Source organism: Schistocerca americana, chromosome 8, assembly GCF_021461395.2.
Source record: "Schistocerca americana isolate TAMUIC-IGC-003095 chromosome 8, iqSchAmer2.1, whole genome shotgun sequence".
In the NCBI taxonomy this organism is placed as follows: domain Eukaryota; kingdom Metazoa; phylum Arthropoda; class Insecta; order Orthoptera; family Acrididae; genus Schistocerca; species Schistocerca americana.
This window is the reverse complement of record NC_060126.1, coordinates 42,836,995-42,857,550: the sequence shown is the minus strand read 5'-3', so window position 1 is coordinate 42,857,550 and position 20,556 is coordinate 42,836,995. Positions and strand designations below refer to the sequence as shown.

Genomic DNA, 20,556 nt, shown 5'->3' with positions numbered 1-20,556 from the left:
AGCACTTTGCTGAGATTTCGAGCTCTTCAAATTACCCGCCAGCGTTTCTCCCGAAGAAACGTGCAGCGGAAGTGCGACATCTTGCTTTCTCCTCTCACAATCACGAAAGCTACAATACTGTTTTCTCCATGCGGGAACTCCAACATGCCCTCTCTTCTTCTCGCTCCTCCGCCCCAGGACCGGATGGTATCCATGTCCAAATGTTGCTGCATTTATCAACCCATAGTCTGCGTTACCTCCTTCGCCTTTATAACCGAATTTGGACCAACAGTACCTTTCCCAGGCGATGGCGGGAAGCTATTGTCGTTCCCGTTCCGAAACCTGGAAAGGACAAACATCTCCCCTCTAGTTATCGCCCCATTTCTCTCACGAGTAGTGTCTGTAAGGTTTTGGAGCGTATGGTGAATTACCGTTTAGCTTGGTGGCTGGAATCCCGCAGTCTTTTAACACCAGCCCAATGCGGATTCCGAAAGCATCGTTCTGCAGTTGACCATCTTGTTGCTCTCTCCACTTATATCATGAACAATTTTCTCCGGAAACACCAAACGGTAGCAATATTTTTTGATCTGGAGAGAGCATACGATACCTGTTGGAGGACAGGCATCCTTCGCACACTGTTCTCTTGGGGCTTTCGGGGCCGGCTGCCCCTTTTTCTTCGCGAATTTATGGCAGAGCGCACATTTAGGGTGCGGGTGGACACTACTCTCTCTCTCGTACTTTCTCCCAAGAAAACGGGGTACCCCAGGGCTCCGTGCTGAGTGTTGTACTGTTTGCCATCGCCATTAATCCAATTATGGATTGTCTCCTTCCTGATGTCTCGGGCTCCCTCTTTGTGGACGATTTTGCGATCTACTACAGCTCTCAACGGACCAGCCTTCTTGAAAGACGTCTTCAAGGATGTCTCGATCGCCTCCACTCGTGGAGCATCGAAACCGGCTTCCGTTTCTCACCCAGTAAGACCGTTTGTGTTAATTTTTGGCGAAGTAAGGAGTTTCTTCCGCCCTCCTTACATCTATGTCCTGTCAACCTTCCATTTTCCGACATCGCTAAATTCTTGGGTCTTATGTTTGACAGAAAACTGTGCTGGTCCTCCCACGTTTCCTATCTTTCGGCTCGCTGTCTGCGTTCCCTTAACACCCTTCGTGTCCTGAATGGTACCTCCTGGAGAGCGGACCGAGTGGTCCTCCTCCGCCTCTATTGCGCCTTAGTGCACTCGAAATTGGATTATGGAAGCATAGTCTACTCCTCTGCTCGGCCGTCTATTCTTCGGCATCTCGACTCTATCCACCACCGTGGATTACGTTTAGTGTCTGGAGCTTTTTACACCAGCCCTGTGGAAAGCCTTTATGCTGAGACTGCTGAACCTCTGCTGTCCAATCGGCGGGCAGTCCTTCTGAGTCGTTATGCTAGCCATCTTTCTTCCATGCCTGCTAATCCAGCCCATGACCTTTTTTTCGACGCCTCCTTTGATGTAGGGTATGCAGGCCGCTCCTCCTCCCTACTACCCCCGGGAGTCCGCTTCCGTCAACTGCTCCATTCTCTTTCCTTCCGCTTTCCTAAAACCTTCTTGACAACTTGGGGTACGGCACCGCCTTGGCTCCGTCCCCGGATCGACTTGCTCCGAGACCTATGTCAATTTCCCAGGGATGGTACCCCTACACTTGTTTACCGTCGGGCATTTGCTGCTCTATGTGCACAAATGACGGACGCCACATTTATTTACACCGACGGCTCGAAAACATCGTTAGGTGTAGGGAGTGCCTATATTGTTGGCGACACCCCAAATCACTTTCGGCTTCCCGACCAGTGTTCTGTTTATACTGCGGAGCTTTACGCTGTTCCTCAGGCTGTCCACTACATCCGCCGCCATCAGCGGATACAGTACGTAATCTGCTCAGATTCTCTCATCTCTCTCCTCAGTCTCCAAGCTCTTTACCCTGTGCACCCTCTGGTCCACCGGATTCAGGACTGTCTGCGCTTGCTCCACCTGGGGGGCGTCTCGGTGGCGTTCCTCTGGCTCCCGGGACACGCTGGTATCTGTGGGAATGAGGCGGCTGATATAGCGGCCAAGGCTGCAGTCTCTCTTCCTCGGCCAGCTATTCAGTCGCTTCCCATTACCGATCTACGGAGCGGTTTATGTCGCCAAGTTGCTCATTTATGGCATGCGCATTGGTCAACACTTCCCCATAATAAATTGCGGGAAGTGAAAGCCCTTCCTTGCGCTTGGACCTCTTCCTCCCGAACGCGTCGTCGGGAGGAGGTAATTTTAGCTAGACTCCGGATAGGGCACTGTCTTTTTAGCCATCGACATCTTTTAAGCGGTGATCCTCCCCCACTCTGTCCCCACTGCTCTCAGCTGTGGACGGTCAGACACCTTTTAATTGAATGCCCCTATTTTAATCCGTTACGCTCCCGTCTACAGCTATCGCCTGATCTATCGTCGATTTTAGCGGATGACACGCGCTCAGCCGACCGCGTTCTCCAGTTTATTAGTGACAGTGAAATGACGTCAGTCATTTGAAGCTTTTTTGGGGACAACCAACCCTTTTCTATAGTGGATTTTTAAGTATTCCTTCTGCCTTTAGTTTCTCCAATTTTATGACTTTGTTCCCATTGCTGCTGGTTTTAAATTTCGTTTTTTTCCTGTTTCCTACGTCACGGGCTGGGCGCTAATGACCATAGACGTTTTGCGCCCTAAAACCACAAACAAACAAAAAAAAAAACAATTATTTCTGCAGCAGAAAACACGATCCCTCGCTCTTTAGGGTGCCCCCAGCATAAGGCAGTCCCTTGGTGGTCGCCAGAAGTCTCTGAGGCAATTAAGGAGCATCGGCGAGCTCTACAGTGGCATAAGCGGCACTCCTCCCTGGAGCACCTCATAGCCTTTAAACAGCTATGTGCCCGCATTTGCCAACTTATCAAACAATGGAAGCAGGAGTGTTGAAGAGATACGTCTCCACCATTGGGTGCCATACATCACCTTCCCAAGCCTGGGAAAAGATCAAACGTCTCTTTGGGTACCAGACCCCAGCAGGTGTTAACATAAATGGCGTGTTATCTACCAACGCAAACGCGTTTGCCGAGCACTTTGCTGAGCTCTTTGCTCGAGCCTCTGCTTCAGAGAATCACCCCCCAGCGTTTCGCACTCTCAAACGGCGGCTGGAGGGGAAAGTCCTGTCATTCACTACATGCCGCAGTGAGTCCTATAACAGCCCCATTTACAGAATGGGAGCTCCTCAGTGGCCTTGCACATTGCCCCAACACAGCTCCTGGGCCTGATTGGATCCACAGCCAGATTAGTAAACATCTCTCATCTGACTACAAGCGACATATCCTCGTCATCTTCAATCGGATCTGGTGCACTGGCATCTTTCCATTGCCTTGGTGGGAGAGCACCATCATTCCGGTGCTCAAACCTGGTAAAAACCTGCTTGATGTGGATAGCTGTCGGCCCATCAGTCTCACCAACATTCTTTGTAAGCTCTTGAAACGTATGGTATGTCGGTGGTTGGGTTGGGTCCTGGTGTCACGTGGCTTACTGGCTCCATGTGAGGTCAGCTTCCACCAGGGTCACTCTACCACTGGTAATCTTGTGTCCCTGGGGTCTGCCATCCGAACAGGCTTTTCCAGATGGCAACACCTGATTGTCGTCTTTTTTTGACTTACGTAAAGCATGCGACATGACCTGGTGACATCATATCCTTGCCACATTGTATGAGTGGGGTCTCTGGGGCCTGCTCCCAATTTTTATCCAAAACTTCCTGTCGCTCTGTACTTTCCGTGTCCAAGTTGGTGCCTCCCATAGTTCCATCCATATCCAGGAGAACGGACTCTCGCAGGGCTTTGTATTGAGTCTCTCTCTATTTTTAGTGGCCATTAATGGTCTAGCAGCAGCTGTTGGGCCCTCCGTCTCACCTTCTCTTTATGCAGATGACTTCTGCGTTTCGTACTGCTGCTCCAGTACTGGTGTTGCTGAGCTTCACCTACAGTGAGCCATCCACAAGGTGCAGTCATGGGCTGTAGCCCATGGCTTCCAGTTTTCTGCCATGAAGACATGTCACGCATTTCTGTCAGTGTTGTACCACTCATCCGGAACCAGAAATTTACCTTAATGCTGATCCACTCACTGTAGTGGAGACATATGGATTCTTAGGTCTGGTTTTCGATGCTCGTTTGACTTGGCTTCCTCATCTTTGTCAGCTTAAGCGGAAGTGTTGGCAGCGCCTCAATGCCCTCGACTGCCTGAACAACACCAACTGGGGTGTAGATTGCTCCATGCTGATGTGGCTCTACAGAGCCCTAGTTCACTCGCACCTTGACTGTGGGAATGTGATTTATGGTTCGGCGGTGCCCTCAGCATTGCTTTTAGGACGAGTCCGGTGACAAGTGTATTGTTGGAGGCTGGAGTCCCTCCATTGAAGATCAGATGTGTGCAACTGCTCGCCAGTTACATTGCACACAGTCATAGCTCTCCTGATCTTCCTAATTACCATCTTCTTTTCCCAACCACAGTGCTTCACCTCCCGCATAGGTGGCCCAGGTCAGGGCTAACGATTGCAGTTCATGTGCCATTGCTGACAGAACTGGAGTTGTTCTGTTCACCACCTCTCCTCGAGGTCCACTCATGTACACCTCCGTGGTGTATCTGTAGGCTGAAGCTTCGCCTTGACCTTTTGCGTGGCCTTAAGGACTCCATTAACCCTGTGGCTCTCCGCTGTCACTTCCTCTAGATTCTTGAAGCGTTCCAGGGCTCTGAAGTGGTTTACACCGAAGGCTCGATGGCTGATGGTAGTGTTTTCTTTGCCTTTGTCAACAGAGGCCATATTGAACAGCATTCCTTGCCCGATGGCTGCCGTGTATTCACTGCAGAGCTGGTTGCCATATCTCGTGCACTTCAGTATATGCGTTCGTGCCCCGGGAATCGTTTCTTCTGTATATTGACTCCTTGAGCAGCCCACAAGCTATCGACCAGTGTTACCCTCGCCATCCTTGGTAACATCCATACAGGAGTCCATCTATGCCCTTTACCGGTCCTGTCATTCAGTGGTGTTTGTAGGGACCCCAGGACACGTTGGCATCCCAGGCAACGAACTTGCCGACAAGCTGGCCAAACAGGCTACACGGAAACCGATTCTGGAGATGGGCCTGAACCTGACCTGCATTCTGACTTATGCCGCAGGGTTTTTGGCTTTGGGAGATGGAATGGGATAACAGTACGCACAACAAACTGCGTGTCATTAAGGAGTCTACGAATGTGTGGAAGTCTTCCATGCGGGCTTCTTGCAGGGAATCAGTTGTCCTCTGCCAGGTCCGCATTGGCCACACTTGAGCGACCTATGATTACCTCTTGCACCGTGAAGACCCGCCTGAGTGTCGGTGCGGTGCCCGGTTGACAGTGGCCCATATATTGGTGTACTGTCCTACGTTGACTGCCAAGCGAAGAAATCTTGCGTTACCGGATTTGTTGCCGCCCATTTTACCTGACGATGCTTCATTGGCTGATTTACTTTTACGATTTATTCCTGATGGTGGTTTTTATCATTTGATCATAAGTTTTATCACATGTCCTTTGTCCTGATGACCTCATAGTTTGGTCCCTACCCTCCTCTTTTAAACCAACCAACCAACCATCCCTGGTCACGAGTAATTGATAATTAAGATATAAGATGCTGACAGGAAAAGTCCCTGGTCACAAGTAATTACTTATGCGTGCGCGCGCACACACACACACACACACACACACACACACACACACACACACACACACACACACACCACCACCACCACACAACACAACACAATTACTCGCAGGGGAGAAATGGAAGCAAAGAGTGAAATTTGGCATTCTGAGATACTGAAGTGTTAACCATGGCCAAATTGTTGGAAACATTGCAACATGAAAGGAAGGAAGTAAATAAAGCAGCCCATCAAAAATGCAAGAGTTAGACCTCTTACTGCATTGAAGATATCATGTGCAATTCAATAGTTGTTTCATTTTTGATCACATTTTGTGTAACATATGACTAACTCAGCTCCTGTTCATAAACCTAAATTATACCTACATTTCAGGTCACTTCAGTGTAATGAATATTAGTTATGACATGTTCTTTTTCAGTGACGACAGCCTAGGTTATGAATTCCCATTCGTACTGAAAGCAGTTCAGCGAGATGGTATGCAGTGTGCTCTGTGCCCGTGGTACAGATTTTGCCGCGGCTGTCGCATACCTTGCTCTGAAGCTGAATTCAACTTCAGATGTACACACCTAGCCATTGATTGGGATCCAACAGCTCTACACCTGCGTTATCAGACATCCCAGGAAAGGGTATGTGCATTTTCAGGCTCCAAACTAGATCATTTCTCCAAAATACTTATGCTAAAGAAAAATTTTCATCTGGATTAGTTGGTATATTCAGTGCAGTTGCTAAGATGTGCTTAAAATCTTACCTACAAGATTAACTGCAGCATTAGAGAACACATGTATCCAACTGTTGAAAAATGAGTGTTGTGAAACCAATGTATAAAAGGAAATAAGGAAGATGTCTCTAACTATAGACCAATATCACTAACTCCCATCTTTAGTAGGTATTCGAAAATATTGTGCTTCCCAGTGTAGTGCCTTTTCAGAAATCAGACATCTTACAGATTCTCAGCATGCCTTTAGAAAAGGGCAAAGCACAGCCAAAACATTTAGACAGTTCTTCCATGAAGTGTACTGCCTGTTGGGCCTGAAGATGCAAACTGGAAGTATATTTTTAGACCTCTCAAAAGCATTTTACACAGTAAACAGTAGGTTATATCTAAAATAGCTGAAGTCATATTGTATATGAAATACATCCATACATGATATGGCTTCATAGCTGTTGAATCATAAGCAGTGCACTAAACTGACATACAAATTAGGTGAAAAAATTGTAAACTGTCAGTCCAGTAATGGAATAAGTGGTGCAGGGAGTACCTCAGGGCTCAATACTTGATCACTTTCTTTTCCTTATGTATATCAACAACACTGCACAATCTATTAACTCCCATATTATCAGGTATGCAGATGACACATCAGTCTTATTCAGTGGTAGAGAGTATAAGAAACTAGAATCTTTTGCTACTATTAGTGTAAAAGAATTAACAAAATATTTCAGTGATCAGGGCTCAATGTGAATGTCGCCAAATCTCAATTACTAGCATTTAAAACACATCAATGTAAATAATGTATGAAATGTCTTGGCATCAGAAATGAGCAGCAGCAAAATTTCTGGGTGTGTATCTTGACGATAATCTATGATTGGTAAACCACCACATTAATTTTGTTTGTGCAAAAGTCAGTACTGGTGTCTATCTCCTTAGTAACAATATATTATTTATATGTATTTAAATTACTTTAGTTTTTTAGGAGTCAACCAAACGAAGTTATCAAATGCAGTAATGTACATGATCACAACACTTGAGCAAAATTTAAACTGCTTTTGGAAAAGAACCAAATGAAAACCAACAGTTAGGTATCCTAAATTAATGGTTTGATTTGGTTCAACAGTCTATCAAGTTATTTAAGATCATATAAGGGGATTGATTGTAACAATAAATTAAAATTTTTGTAATAGAAAAATGTTTGTATTCAATCAATTAACTGTAAGATGCTGCTTGTGATATAAAACAGTAGCATATCATCTGCAAAATAATAAATGCATAAAATAGATGTAAGATGCAACTATTGTAGTATGTAACATATTCTGTACTTGTAGTTTTTGTCATATTGTTATGTCTGACATTTGCAAAAGCCCTCTTTCATGCAGAGAAAATGTAAATGAGAGTTTCAGTTCAGTGTAATGTTTTTAGCAGTGAACAATATATTTTTGAACTGTTGTCTGGAAAAACAGTTCCGTGCAGCACGTATTCCAGTGCAGTTTTAAAGCTATATTGTAGCCTAAACCTGTTTGCTGAGTTCCCTATATTCACACCTCCCCCACCTCAAATTACAAAAACAATTTGTAAATGAATTCCCGTAAGGAATAGTAACTGATGATCTAAGAAGATAACTGTGAAATTTTTATGTTAAAACACGTTACACTACTCCTAAATTTGCTCAATTTTGTGGGCAACATGTAAGTATAAATACATCTATGCTCATTTCTTAAGGCAGCTTGGAGAACCAAGAAACAAAATGAGGTACTGTGATTGTGCATGGGCTGTGGCAACATTTTGAAAGTGATATAGTGTTACCACATATAGCAGGGTGTTGCACAGTATATTGGAAAACTAGCTATGGACTTGGTGGAGCTTGCCATGTTTGGTATATTTCCACTGATTGCATACAAAATGTCAGTGTCAAAATAGGATGAATACAGAACAGAGAGGTACAGCAGGGAAAGAGATACAGTTTTAAGGGAGCTGTGTGAACTGGAAACTGGTACAGGTGCTGTGCAGGCTGTACACCTTTGGATACTTAGGGCCAATTACGATCTGAGCACTGCATTGTAACAATTGCTTCACCACCCTTATACTGCTGTTTAATATTTCATCCTCCTCGTATCTTCTACACAAATTTGACATGATGCAGTGAGTGGTTGTCATTAATGTTCCAGCTGCATATAACCCTGTGTTAAGGAGTCTTGTATTGGTTTAACCATCTGTCATGATTTAGTGTCTACATCGTCATCATTTAGTGTTTCAAGATCCCTGTACTTATTGAGTGGAAGTGAATTGTGTAAACCTGTGAGAATTCTATAGTACTGTAATATGTTTTAAAAAATCTGAATTTTTGTGTGGTAAATGGCAGAGATGGAAATGACATGGTGTGTTGCTGAAATAATGGGTGTTATAAAGCAATACACTTGCAATTGGTTACTTGCATATTGACATTGTGGCATAAATGAAATAAACATAACCACATGCCTAACAGTATGCACAGCATGTTGCTTATTGCCAGGTTGATAGTTACCGGATGTTTTCTTGTAGAAAACTAAATCAGACTCAAATTTGTCCTGTAGCAAACAACCTTGATAAAGACCCAAAGATGAAATAAAAAATCAGGGAGGATTTCAACTGGCATATATTGTGAAGCAGATGATGTATTAACATACATTATATTGTGCCACATACTTACACGATTTTGTGGTTTAGGTGGCTTTTGACCCCATTTTGGCAATGTCCATTCATGAAAGTCTGTAGCTTATTCATGCTAATATCCCCATGGACCACTGCCCAGTGGCTGTATTAAAGTTGTGGATGCTTTTTACAAATTGTTTCTCCTCTCACAGCAAGTGACTTTGCCACAGTAGGAGATGGTAGAGGACTCTGCAGGACAATTCCTGTATCTGGGACTTCCACAGAGAGGTGACAGATTGGGGGAGACAGGAAGAAAGGATATGAGTTTGAGAGGTGTAAGATTGGATAAAGATATTTTGTAGATTGGGTAGCTAGCTCAGTAGCACTTCAGGAGGAGGAGGGCAAATTGTGAACAGTTAAGAGTTAGCTTAAGCCTTGCAGCAAATGTGACTTAGTTTCTTTTTCTATTGGCATTTACCTTTTCCAGACCTTCTCCCATTTCTTACCTCCACTCCACACACCATTAGTTTTCTTACAGCCCACCCCAGACAAGAGAACTATAGTCAGGTGACAGCACTGGAAAATTGTGTGTGTGTGTGTGTGTGTGTGTGTGTGTGTGTGTGTGTGTGTGTGTCTTCTAAATCTAAGCAAATTTGCACCTATTCAGTGAACATACCTATCACTCTGTACATTCTTCTGTGTAGTGCAAAAGTGATAAATCCTTGTTTTCTAATTGTATTAGAAACAAAACTTAACTTATTTTTTAGATTTGCAATTACAAGAGAGAAATTACTGCATGTATATGATAAATTTTTTGTTATAGTATTGTAGAATCACATTAATCACTACCTGTTTAATTAGCTTAATGAAAATAAATCCTTGAAAATTAGTTTTGCAACAAAATAGAATCCATTGCTGCATGATATATTTTCATCATATTGTCAAAAAAACTGTGAAATAATCCATTGCTCAAAATTCTTCAGGTTTTTGTGGAACATGAAAGTGTTCCATTGACACGGCAACAACAGTCAGAGCCAATTGATCTGGATTTTTGCTTGGAGGCCTTTACAAAAGAAGAGCATCTTGGGGAAGATGAAAAGTATTATTGCTCAAAATGTGGCCAACATCAGTTGGCAAGCAAAAAGCTTCAAATATGGAGGCTACCTCCAATACTGGTTTGTATATTCACATTGTACATTTGTTAGTAATGTATAGTATGTATGTATATTTCAACTATGAATTAACTTCAATGTTGATCGCATCATTGATACTCAAACATTTGAAGAATAAGTGAGTAAAGGCCAAGATGGTTTTGTAGGGTGCATAATTAAAAAAAAAAAAAAAAAAAAAAAAAAAAAAAAGGGTTGTTTGGGACATGAAAGTTAATTTTAAATACAATGTGATCAATTACATTGAAATTGCATTTTTCAACAACTTTCTCAAAAATGGTAGTTGTATTGACATACTACAAAATTTGGTAATTCCACCCACTATCTGAATAACAAATGCTGTGAATATGAGGGAGAGCAGTGCAGTAAATGTTGGCTCTCTGCTTTGCTTCTGAAGATGTCACAAAGTCTGTTCAATTCATTTGATATCTGATATGAGGATATAAGAGTTAGAGAGATCAGTGCAGAATTCTTTCTAGTAGAAATGTTATGCCATTTCTTAAATTTGCAAATGACATCTTGATTTGGATGACATATGCAGCTTTCAGTTAATGATGGAAACTCTGAGGACATATGAAGATGGGATTATATAATCCAAAAATTGATAACATAATATGGACACCGTATCTAAAATAAAACACAGCGGAGGGGAAATTTGCTCAGTGTGCAATTAACAAAATACAGATCGGTCTGCAAAAATTGAGCCTACAACAAAAAGGACCACACTTATTCTGACGATTAATGTGGGAAATGTGTTCCTTAATGGGATAAAATAACTACCTCTAAAAAGCTGACTTGGCTGAAGTCTTCTGTTGTGTGTAGTAATTGGAAATTCATATCCATCAGGAGAAGATTAATAGTTAACTAGGATGTAATATATTTTGTAAGGATGGAAAATATTATACATAAGGAGGTTTTACTAGAGATAAAATCCCAAGAAGACATTTAACATTAATATAATTTGGCATTGCCTGTATTTATTGATCCATTATTGTCATGCAGCAAAAATTTCACAACTGATAATAGACAGATCAAAGTAAGGATACAGTAATATATAGAATCAGCAAAATAAGTAGGTAAATTTAAAGTATGTGTATTTTCGTACAAAATAATTTTTTGAGTAACATTTAGTTTCACATATTCAGAAATCTTTTTTGCAGAATAGAAACAGTACTTTATTGGAAATGCCTTTAGCTTCATTTTAAATATTGGTTACATAGCAATTTTTATTTCCTCTAGTACCTTATTGTGTAGTGTGACACTAATCATAATTATGCTCCTCAGAAACAATTTTATTTTAAGGTGTGTTTGGTGTATTTTTTATTGCCCCCTGGTGTAGTAGTTGTGTACAGTCTTATTCTGCAGTAATTTGCCTGTTTTCAAGATATAGTTCCTTGTGAATAAGATTGTTTCATAAATGAATAAGCGTGGAACATTTAGAATGCCATGCTCAACTTTGTGTTGAAAGCTATGTTTGTTTACTTTTATGGATTGTGCATTACTGCCCATTGTGTGCATCACTGGCTAATAGCATTTCTCATACTTTGTTTCATTTTAAAAATGTATGAGATTGCAGACTTAGATGAGGAACCCTTTATAATGCATGATACTCAACATGCAGAGGGATGTCTTGCTTTTAGCCTCGTATGTTAATAATACACAAATGACAACTTCCATTCTGCATATTGTTTATCTTTTAATGGTGTCACTACCTCCTTATGAATCTAGCATCTCATGAATGTCAAACTATTAGTACTGCAATGTCTTGATGGAATAATTGTTTTTATTATATTAAAGAAAAATTATCATTTTGAATGCATTTTTTTCTTCTTAATTCTTCAGATTGTTCATCTGAAAAGGTTCCAGTTTGTTAATGGAAAGTGGGTAAAGTCCCAGAAGGTTGTGAATTTTCCATTCAGGAATTTTGATCCAACAGCCTACCTTGCTTCGGTACCTAAACAGACGGTCATCAGACACAAAGAACTAAAGGGGGAATATGCTGAAAAGGAGTAAGTTCTTCACAAGAGAAAACTGCATCCATTTCTTTCTGTGATTGGTCATTTCTTTCACTTGGAGTAATGTCTTTCTATTTTCAGGCAAAACTCCGAAAAGGATGACAGTAACATCGAATCCAACATTATGTCACTGACTGATGAATCTGAAGTGCAAAATCATGGTGATATACTATCACATTTAATTCAGAACCATAGGGAGATAGTTGACAACAATTTAAATATATCAAAACCGAGATTAGAGGCTGAACTAAATACTCATAACAGTGCCAGAGGAAATGGACACATTCCCAATGGTGATCTGACGCTACCATTGAATTCACGTGAAAGACTGGTGTCGACGTCACTCGTCAAAACTCCTGTGGTAGATTGTGCCCTACAAGATTTCCACCAACATCGGCTTACTGACGGCAGCGACCCATTTGATTTGAAGTACAATTTGTATGCTGTAGTGGTAAGTGATCTCTTTCATAAACAAAGTTTCTATATGCATTTGCTTAGAGATAAATATAGCAGACAGACAAATGAAAGTGAGCGTTACATATGAAGTAGAGATATACAAGAGATAATGTGACTGTTATGAAAATTGCTGTGGATATGAGGGAGAGCTGCACAGTAATATCTGAAGATGAATATTCATTGTTTGTGTGGCATTACAGAAAGACTTGCTCTGCAGCTCCATCAATTTAGATGACCGAAAGAGTAGTGATATGTAGTTCACCTGTCTGCTGCCAAGGTTTCAGAAAGCTGCATAATTCTTTATTACATATACTGTACATAAAATATTGATGTCAAACAATGGAAAATGTGGAGTGGCATGACGACAGTACAATACGATATACTGCTGCTCCCCACATGGAGGAGGCATTGCCTGGTGGACACACAGATTTAAAGTATAGTTGAAAGTAGACTAAGCTACAAGACAAAACCCTTCCTCAGACTCGCACAGATTTGTATGCACCCATCACACACACACACACACACACACACACACACACACACACACACACACACACACACACACACACATAGCCACTGTCATGCCCGGGTGCTGAGGCTTAACTGCCCTCAGGAGGGACCTCATCTAGACTGGGTAGTGGGGGTACAGAATGCATACAGGCATGGAAAGATGACAGATAGCAGGAAAAAGTGGGGGGAAAGTGCTGGCCGCTCTATCTTTATGAGAGTGCAGAGATGGAGAAGGGGCGGGGGGGGGGGGGGGGGGGCTGATTAATGCAGCATCAGAAGGTTGCAGAGGGAGGGGGGGGGGAAGGGATAGGAGAGAAGGGGTAGCTGCTGTGCAGGCGCACTGGGGGAATAGCAGGAATGTGCGAGATCGGAGGAGCAGCACGGCACGTGTTGCGAGTTGGAGACAGGGATTACAGTGGTGGTCCACAAGGAAGCAATGAGCAGTGACAGCAAGCTGTGTATCATGAGACGCTCCAGACAATAACGTCATTCTGTCGGGTCTGCCTGTAGCGTGCGCTTCAGGGTGCACATAGAAAACTTAGCATTAGTGTTTGTTTTAGTTCAGGCATCACTAGAATGTGTGCAATGGGGCCATCTCGTGGGTAGCTTACACTGCCTGCGCCTGCGCCTGCTTGTGAGATTGATAAGGGACAGATGGGAACATTGGACCAGCCTGCTATTCTGCATTCCCATAACCTCCCTGGCATCAGGCTTTGCTAGTGCCTGTCCTCGTGTGCTGCTTCCATTTCTGTACTCCCACTCCAGACTCACATTCCTACTATTCCCCCAGCACACCTTCTTTTCCTTTGCCCTTTTCTCACCCCCTCCCAGCTGCAACTGTATGTGGCAGCACAGCCGCCAATGCTGCACCTCTGTGTGGTGTGTAGCAATCTATCTTGTTTCAGGGTTGTAAATATTGATGTCATATTTGTGTGTTTGGGTGTGAAAGTTTGTTACTAGAAGAGGTGTTAGGTGAGGGAGGATGCCATCATTGTAATATTATTGTGTTGGATAGATGCATAGACTTTGACATTATTCAGATCAAAGAGAAAGAGCATAATCATGAAGTGTGTGTAAGTCATGATTTAATATAAGCGTATACTCAAAACATTTTAATACTAAATGGGACATTGCCAAAGCTCGTTATGCTTGCTGCATCCTTTTTACCAACAAGGTTCATGTATGTGGTGGAGGCTTTCTAGGAATATAATGGGACCCACTGATATGTCACCATTATTTCACATTTGTGAACAATCCACTTTTCACAGTTGATATTGTTATTCTGTAATGAAGTACTACCTTAAAAGATACTGCACAAATATCCAGGCAGATCTTTATAAGATTTCAAGGTGGAGCAAATATTGACAAATTGGTTTAACCATTGGTGGGTGTGCCATTCGAACTTCCATGAGTGGGCACATTACGGCTTTTGCACTGCAATTAGTATTAAATTTTTAACCTTAGAAAAATAATCTTTATGTAATTGCTAACTGCATTTTAATGGAGAAAACATAACATAGCATTATTTGGCTCTATAAAAATAATCTTTTATATATTTGTCGCCTTCATAACTGTCTTTTATTGCCATTGTAACTTATAAGGCGACGATATTCTTTGTTCCCTTCATCTATTTACATATTATGACGGTTTTTTTTGTTATATCACTTAACTGCATTGTTTCACGTGAAAAAACAGTAAGGCTGGCTGCGGTGGCTGAGCGTTTCTAGGTGCTTCAGTTCAAAACCATGCGACTGCTACGGTCGCAGGTTCAAATCCTGCCTCAGGCATGGATGTGTGCGATGCCCTTAGGATAGTTAGGTTTAAGTAGTTCTAAGTTCTTGGGGACTGATGACCTCTAATGTTAAGTCCCATAGTGCTCAGATTCAACCATTTGAAAAAAAGTAACAAGAGAACACATTATGAAATGAGCACTCATAAACTCCAACTCTTGTGTATCTGCATGTAACATTCTCATTGCACACATTTAGTGTCTGTAACACTGTGTTTCTTGCATACATTTTTCTTGCCTTTCACACACACAGTTTTTGTTCTGTTGTTTTTATGCCTGCCACATGAGTAACAAGTTTCAGGTTTTGCTGTTTCTTTGGTCTGCTCTTCTTCACGTCTATACTTGGTCAAGAAGGCTTGAATATCCATCAGAAGTGTTTGTAAAATGCTTGTGGCTACAAATGTTCTTCTGTCAGGTCAAGTGCAGTATGTTTCAAAAAATTTCTTCTTATTACCTTATTACCAGGATTGTTGAATTTGAGAATAATGTTTGCATTTATCCCAGTAATATCTAGATATCTGTAGAAAAGTGCAAGTAGCCATTGTCACATGATTCTCGAAGTACTCTAGGATGATCAGATCAGATCTGATCTACAGTGTGTACTCCTCCTTGGTAGCATTGTAGTCCAAATTAACTCTCAATTTCTTAGTCTCTTGATCTGTTACATTTGTGTTGTGCTGCATTGCCGATAAAAGAAATTGCAGCTTTGTTCTTTTTAGGAACAGTTGAGACCATACAAAAATCATCTTGAAAACCAAAGAGAGTTTTATTTGCTTGGAATTCTGGGAGAATTTCCTTCTACCTCCCCATTCCAAAAAGAAAGTCAATCCTTTTCCGAGGAGATTTTCAGGAGCCAGAGATTAGCTGCTGTGGTAATTATGAGTCGTAAGATATCTTTTTCTTTTTGCTGTTGGTGTAACTAGTTTTTTACAGTCATCAGGCTTGTTTGATTTCAGGTGGGGTCGTGGAATCTGCTTGCCACAATAAATTTCAAAGTTCAGGGTATAAAATGTTTTGAAACGATATAAGGCATAATTTTTCATCCCATATTTTGCAGGCTTATTGGGGATATACTGTACAAATCTGCAGTGTCTTCTGAAAGGATGCATCATCTCATCATTAGTGACAAACTCACTGATATTGTAGTGAGAAAGACAGTTGTTGACAAATTCTTGATGGAAGTCACAAATGGATGCTAGTTCATCACTTTGTTTTCTCTTGTTCTGGGTGCCCATGTAGTCAAACACAGGAGCTCAAAAGCAGAAAGCAAAAGTGCTTATAGCTGAAGAGACTTTGTAAGACAATCATTCCTGTGCCATCTGACTCCCACAGTTCACAGCAATTTGTGTATTCTCCTTGCTTTGCACCTGTCAGGTATAATACACCTAAAAGAGCCTTTATCTTGTGTTTCGTGGTATCTCTGCAGTCTCGTTGTCTTGAATATTGAACTTCATCTCTTTTACTATTCTAGATGTATCCGTTTGTATTTTCCACAGTGTTGTCAATTATACCATCAGTAATAAATAGGTGAAATGCATCAACTTTTTTGCACAATTTTAGCACATACTTTTGGGCCTGGCAAAACTTTTTGGATATTCTTGGCTTTGGTTTTAGGAGAAGGAAGCAGTTCACATATTCAAATAGTTTCTTCATTTTTTCCTATGTGAAAATGGTAAGTGTCTGTCTGTTGTTGGCCCTTTCAACTATTTGATCATCTGTTTTCTCTGTTGACTGTTCAGAGTCACTGCTGTGGTATTCTTCTTCAACAACTTCCCTTTCAAACTGATTCACAAGACTCTGACAATTCTGATAATTGTTCTTCTGGCAATTCCTGTAATAGTTTCTCATAGTCTTCAGGACATACAATTTTATGGTGCCTGTAAAATGCCTTCTTTTTCTCCCTTGCCTTTAAAATGCCTTATTTTTCTCCATTTCCACACTTTTATGAAACCTAATGAAACAGATGTTTATGAAAGTGAGATATGGGTGCAAAACAATTTCAGAGACTTAAAAAATAGTATAAATTGCATATGGTAACTCTGATTCAATTGGAATATTCATTACATACTAAAATAAAAGAAAGACAGCCTCAAAGTAAAAGAGAAATGCAGGTGTAGAAAATACTTGCATCACAAGGTGCTTAGTGGCAAACACACCGCAGACACATCACTCACTTTCCAAACAACAGTGGCGACCAACTGCTGTAAGTATAAATTGTGCAAATGCAGTAAGCAGTGACATCTGTTATTCATAACATATACATATTTGGACGTGTACCCAACTATAACAGTACTTGTGATACTAAGTAATCTAAATCTTGCGGCTTAAATGAAAATGTGTAGTATCCTGTGACTAAAATATCAGTTATTCACAGTTAGAATCAGTCGGCTAATTCAAATAGCTGGGTGAAACAATTCGTAAAACTGTCAAATGGAATGATCACATTGACTCAGCCATAAGTGAAACACGTGTCAGATTTTGGTTTATTGACAGCTTACTCGAAAATACAATCGAGTGTACTAAGGAGACTACTTACAAATCACTTGTGTCTTCTATCTTGGAATGTTACTCAAGTGTTGGAGCCAATATCAGATAATACTAATGGGAGATTTTGAAGTATTCAAAGAAGAGGTCACAAATGATCCCAGGGTTCTTTGCCTGCTGGAAGGGAGTCATGGAGTTTCCGAAAGAGTTGAACTGGCAGATGCTCAAAGGTAATGGAAACTACCCTGCAAAAGCTTATTTACAAAGTTTCGTGAACCAGTATTAAGTGAAGAACCTAGAAATGTAGTGCAACCCTCCATGCATTGCTTCAATAGGGACTGTGAAGACAAGATTAGACTAATTCAAGCATGCACAGAGGTTTCCAGAATGAGATTTTCACTCTGCAGCGGAGTGTGCGCTGATATGAAACTTCCTGGCAGATTAAAACTGCCCCCGAAAGGCAAAGGTCCCAAGTTCGAGTCTCGGTCAGGCACACAGTTTTAATCTGCCAGGAAGTTTCATGCACAGAGGTATTTAAACAGTCATTTTTCCCATTCGTAATATGCCATTGGAACTGGAAGAAACCTTCATGTGTGGCACAGTGGTAAGTACCATCAGTCGTGCACTGTAATCATTTGCAGAGTATGTATGTAGATGTGGAACACACTGTGAGATAGTGTACGTACACTGTTTTGCTGTAACATCCTGCAGGTGACCTGTACCTTCAGAAAGAAAGTGCACAACCCCATTCCTCTCAGATTGTCAGAATATTTTGAGGAACACTGTGTATTATGACAGTGCTTATTGTTCAATTACCCCTTTTCTGCAGATTACTTGACATGAGGACCAGCGAACGCCACAACAGTGCTAGCCCTGTGAGATATTTGCACTTTGCGTGCAGCTCTGATCACTTTTTCTGATTGTGGTTAGTTGCTGATCATAGTGATTCCCACACACTTCCAATGTTTTACAGAGTCCACACCATGACGTGCCACTCACCGCTGTTGCAGGAGAGAAAATAGTAGGGAATGCACTATTCTGTAGCTGTGTGTAATTCAGTTTTTGTGTAGTGTATTGTTCCTAAAATCCACTGCAGTGTTATGTGGCTGCATCTGTACAGTTTTAGATTGCGATTTGTGTTCACAAGAAAGTGTGTGGGTACTTTCTGCACATACCCCTGCACTTCAGTAAAATTCGTAACTTCCTTTTTGCCGTCTTCTCTGAGGAAACATGGTATGTTCATTTGTCAGAAATCTCTTTACAAGAGAGAGCTATGCAGAATCATTTCAAATCATTCATTTGGTCTCCTTGTCGCCATCGTCACAGACATGATGGCGTCTGCAACTGAGTCAACAAAAGATTTTATTGCTTTGGTTGAAATACCACCATAGCCAGCAGAGTTACTGGTTTTCAGTGATGTTATAATTTTTGTGATCTCTGCAACAATTAATTTGGGAAAATGAATGTTTGGTGAAGCTATACATAATGTCTTATGATATACTTTCAATGGATTTGCTTTAGACAGTGTGCTTGTGGTCACTATGTTTTCAGCTGTGTTTAGGGAAGATTTCATTGAATTTTGTAGCCAATAACTGAAATTGTTCATTGTCTGTTCTGCTGGTGCTGCTATGCAGAAGTTGGATATAATTTGCCTTAATTTGCTTCTTTTCATCCCAAAGTATGCTCTGAATTGTATTTGTTTTGTTCTTGGAATTTTGTATATTTGTACATAGTATGTGGTTTTTGCATTTTGGATGACATCGTGAACAGTTTTGCAGTACTGTTTCTTGAGCATGAACCTTTCCTTACATTTTTTTCTTCTCTGGACCTCCAATGCTCCATTTTTGACTTCCATAAAATCCTATACTCCAGGTGTACAATTTCAGGAACTTTGCCATACCATATCAATAGTTCGTATAACTAGAGCTTGTTTTTATTGAGAAAAAACATTTTTTGCCCACACCTAAATCTACATCCATACTCTGCAAGCCACCATACGGTGTATGGCGGAGAGTACCTTGTATCTCTACAAATCATTCCCTTACTTGTTCCACTTGGAATTTTTCTGCTCATTTTCATAGTCCCTTCTTTTGTTGGTCAACTGAAGTATTTCTTGTATCATCCACAGTTTCTTCGCAGTTACCTTTCTTGTACCTACATTTTTCTTTCAAACTTCTGTGAGTGCTCTTTTTAAGAGACATCCATTTCTCTTCAACTTAATTGCTTCCTAAGCTATTCATTATCACAGTATCTGTAGCGTCAGAGAAATTCAGGAAGATCATGTATCACACATCTTTATACATGGATTCTTTCTGACTAGTCTCCTAAACTACAGCCTACTCCTCGTCATTACTAAATTGTGATCTGAGTCTATATCTGCTCGTGGGTATGCCTTGCAATCCAATATCTGATTTCAGAATCTCTAACTGACCATGATGTGTAATCTAACTGGAATCTTCCCAGATGTCCCAACCTTTTCCAAGTGTACCTCCTCCCCTTGTGATTCTTCAACTAAGTATTTGCTTTTAATAACTGATATTTGTGGCGGAACTCAGCCTTTCCCCTCTCTTGTTCGTATTGCCAAGCCCATGTTCCCCTGTAACAATATCTTTGTACTTCCTCCCCTAAAATCGTGTTCCCATCGCCCATGACATTAGATTTTATTCAGTGCTTTGCTAAAATGAGGATATCTACTTATAAGTTACTCATGTTGACAGCTGTTCTTGATTTGAATTCTGGAATATGTTCTTTGGTGAAGTAGTTTCAGAAAACTGTGTTTAGTCAGGTTTCGAGATAGTTTCGCCGTGGTAGCCATTAAAAGCATCTCACATTGAAGTCCGCTCTGATTCAGTTAAATTCCATTATCCTTGCTTCACTTTTGTTAATAGCCATGTTATAACCTCTTTTCATTATCCTATCTGCAGTCCAACTGATCTTCCAACTCCTTTGTCGTCTCTGAAGAATTACAGTGTTATTGGCAAACTTCAAAGTTTTCATTTCTTCTTGGTGAAATTTAATTCCCTTTCCCAATTTGTCCTATGTTTCCTTCACCGCTTGCTTGGTGTTACAGGTTGAATATCATTGGTGATGTAT

General features: G+C 41.1%; 1 protein-coding gene across 1 annotated transcript in view; it reads left to right on the top strand.

Moving 5' to 3' along the window:
- The window catches only part of LOC124545063 (ubiquitin carboxyl-terminal hydrolase 32), a 230,329-nt gene that overhangs the window by 180,794 nt on the left and 28,979 nt on the right, over positions 1 to 20,556 (top strand). Inside the window, exons 25-28 of the mRNA XM_047123861.1 lie at positions 6,116 to 6,323; positions 10,024 to 10,215; positions 12,052 to 12,218; positions 12,306 to 12,675. Of these exons, the coding sequence (XP_046979817.1) occupies positions 6,116 to 6,323; positions 10,024 to 10,215; positions 12,052 to 12,218; positions 12,306 to 12,675 (937 nt within the window). The remainder of the gene's footprint in view (positions 1 to 6,115; positions 6,324 to 10,023; positions 10,216 to 12,051; positions 12,219 to 12,305; positions 12,676 to 20,556) is intronic.